Source organism: Ostrea edulis, chromosome 8 (assembly GCF_947568905.1).
Source record: "Ostrea edulis chromosome 8, xbOstEdul1.1, whole genome shotgun sequence".
Taxonomy (NCBI): domain Eukaryota; kingdom Metazoa; phylum Mollusca; class Bivalvia; order Ostreida; family Ostreidae; genus Ostrea; species Ostrea edulis.
In genome coordinates, this window is record NC_079171.1 from 7203780 (window position 1) to 7207362 (window position 3583).

Sequence of the window (3583 nt, forward strand, 5' to 3'; positions counted from 1 at the left end):
ATTCGGGGGAGGGGGGGGGGTATAGATGCCTTATACTTAAATTTCATTTGAACTATAAAAATTAATGACCGCACTGTTTTATATCATACAGTAATTCTACCTGGTAAATTGTGTTGACCTGTTGGAATATTTTATCAATATCCCCATTTTTTATTGACAGTAAACTGTTTGTGTGATCCCAGCGTCAGAAATGCATCCCCGGCGCAGTGCTCAGGAAGTCCTACTGTGTAATCTCTGTGAGACTGTCCCCCTACAGAGTCGTTGTGAAGTTTGTAATATAAATCTCTGTGTTAACTGTGTAGGAAAACACCTCTCGGACTCCTCTAAACAACACCATGTTATGCCCTATTTACAAAGAAAGTCTACTCCGAACTACCCGAAATGTCCGAAACACGCCAATGAACACTGTAAACATCACTGTGAGGACTGTGACATTTCTGTTTGTATTACCTGCGTCTCCTCCGGTAAACACAAAGGTCACAAGTTATCAGAATTTCTGGAAAAACTCAACTCCAAAACACAAAGTTTGCAAAAAGATTTAGAGGAACTCGAGACCAGAATTTATCCGCGATATGAAGAAATGGCGTCCGATGTCCAAACTGAAAAAGTCGAAATAGAAACGAATTACGGGAAATTGACCACAACTGCCGAGCAAGAAGGTGACATCTTACACCGGGAGATCTCCACCATTGTCAATCAGCGGAAATCTGCCATTCAGGAGATGAAAAACAAACACCTATCTACCCTGAATAAAAATACAGAACAAATCACACAGAAAATGGCGGAACTCAAACAGATCATGTCCGACTTGAAATCAATCCTAAAAGCAAATGACGTTTCCTTAACCTCTACTTACAAATCTAGGAATTCCGAATTTAGAACATTACCGCCTAAAGTTCGAGCTACATTGCCGAGTTTTACTCCTCAGAAAATAAACAAAGATCAACTCAATGAAATGTTTGGTTCTCTGTCGCCATTATCCATTAACACAGGACATGGCGACACAATGAAGTCAGCAGAAGCTGTATCGTCTGCTCCAGTCAAACCACTGCTGGATGAGCCGCGCCTCACCGCCACCATAGACACTGGGTATGACTATCTATACAGTGTTAGCTGTCTGAGTGAAGATCAAGTCTGGACACGCGGGGATAACAACACCATGAAGCTGCTCAACCTCCAGAGTAAACTACTGACATCAATACAAACCAAGTCAGGGAACGAACCACTGGACATAGCAGTGACACGGGACGGAGATCTTGTTTATACTGACTATTGTAATAACACCGTGAACTTAATTAAGAATAAAAAGATACAGACCGTGATCACACTACAGGGGTGGATACCTCGCTGTATCTGCTGTACCGCGGGTAACGACCTCCTGGTTACCATGGACAGTGATGATAGAGAACAATACAAAGTCGTAAGTTACTCCGGCTGCGCAGAGAAACAAAGCATTCAGTTTGATGATCAGGGTCGTCCTCTCTATTCATCTGGTTATAACACTAAATACATCAGTGAGAATAGGAACCTGGATATCTGTGTTGCTGACTGTAGAGCTAGAGCAGTAGTGGTGGTCAATCAGTCAGGAAAACTCCGATTTAGATACACTGGTCATCCCTCTAATACCGAGCAATCATTTAGTCCAGCCGGCATCACTACTGACAGCCAGAGTCACATCCTGACAGCAGACAATCACCGTATCCACATCCTAGATCAGGACGGACAGTTCCTCCGTTACATTCACTGTGGCTTAGACTATCCATGGGGTTTATGTGTGGACATCGGAGACAACCTCTTTGTGGCTGAGTGGGTCACAGCTAAAGTGAAGAAAATCCAATATCTATAAACACAGTGCTAATTACACATCTCTATGGTGTTAATTACATTTATCAAAACGGTGTTAATTACACATTTCTGCAGTGCTATTTACATCAGTGTGTTGATTACAACTGCTTGTTAATTACAGCTCCTTGTTAATTACAGCCCTGGGTACATTACAGTCTTGTGTTGATTACAGTTCCTTGTTAATTACAGCCCTGTGTTAATTACAGCCCTGTGTCTGTGATGTGTAATTAACATGTTCTTGTGTTTGTGAGTTTAACTGATAGAACATTAGTCTCTCACTGCTGTTTACTAATTATATCTTATCTGTATCATTGTTTAGTGGAACAGTATTAATATTAGTACACTAATTACTAGTTTGACTGTGTTACTAGTTATCTATAAACACTCTTTTGTAGACTAATTTGACTGTTACTAATTATCTATCTATATACAATCTTTTGTGAACTAATTTGACTGTGTTACTAGTTATCTATCTATATACAATCTTTTGTGGACTAATTTGACCGTGTTACTAGTTATCTCTAAACAACCTTTTGTAGACAAATTTGACTGTTACTAATTATATATCTATATACAATCTTTTGTGAACTAATTTGACTGTGTTACTAGTTATCTATCTACAGTGGAGCCTCGTTAATCCGGACGCTTTGGTTCCCAGCAAAATCGTCCGGATAAATGAAGCGTCCGGATAATTGAATCGCATATTTTCTATCTTTACATAAGTAACCAATATATGCCTACTTTATTGATGCATAGTGAATTAAACACATTCTATAATTGGATTTAACCATTTGCATTAGTAAGTAAATTATGATAATGTTAACATTTACATGTATTTCAAAGCACTAAAATATAATGTACGTGTTCAGTGTATTTTCCTGTGCTTACATTGTGCATATATATGAGTCCTACAAATAAATATACAAAACTGTGTACCGTATGCACTAAAACAAATAATGAAGCACTTTATGAAACTTTAATAAGTAAATAAATCATTAGTATCTAACATAATCATTTAAACTTCAAACATTTCATCACACTTTTACTTCTTAAAAAGGCCGGTAATTTCCATCTGTCACGATTCACGGGTTCGGTGGTCCGTTAAAACAATCTTAATCGTTCAAAGTTACGGGTACATACAAAATTTAATTGTCATTTTCCTTAAAATGGTAATTTTCTCACTTCTACCCAGAGTTTAAAATTTCGAAAGCAATAAAGCTCTTATACAATATCGTAACAAGAATCAATCGTTCACAGGTACATTCTACATGCGTGCCATTCTAAACGTTAGAAACTTATTACATGTACATGTGCTTGAACATTCATGTATATTTCACGCCAATCAACAGTATAAAATCCAAAATCTAGAAGTATAATCTACACTGCTTAGATTTGCATAAGCCGATAATCAATTTACGAATCAATACAACTGATATGTGTAGCAGTTAAAAACATTATCATTACGGCATGATGTTTAATTTATTAATTCTATTATGCTATTGATCAAGACTATAAAATAATATGCTACAGATTTATTTACAAAATTCAACACTACACACAATAAAACACTTATGTGCGAAAATTGGCAATACAATGTCTCGATCGGCACGTGCTATCTAATTGACATATCATCGCACACCACCTAATTATAGGGAGGTGTTGACAGGGTACAGGTAATCGCTTCAATTAGACAGTTTGTCTTGTTTTCTTTATAATTTACGCCTTGCTAAAATTGTCC

At 37.3% G+C, this 3583-nt stretch overlaps 1 protein-coding gene across 1 annotated transcript in view; it reads left to right on the forward strand.

The window, feature by feature from the left end:
- Positions 1 to 2627, forward strand: part of LOC125661073 (uncharacterized) — a 2853-nt gene extending 226 nt beyond the window's left edge. Inside the window, exon 2 of the mRNA XM_056148077.1 lies at positions 161 to 2627. Coding sequence (XP_056004052.1) covers positions 191 to 1846 — 1656 coding nt within the window. The 5' untranslated portion in view covers positions 161 to 190 and the 3' untranslated portion in view covers positions 1847 to 2627. The remainder of the gene's footprint in view (positions 1 to 160) is intronic.
- Positions 2628 to 3583: the final 956 nt, after the last annotated feature.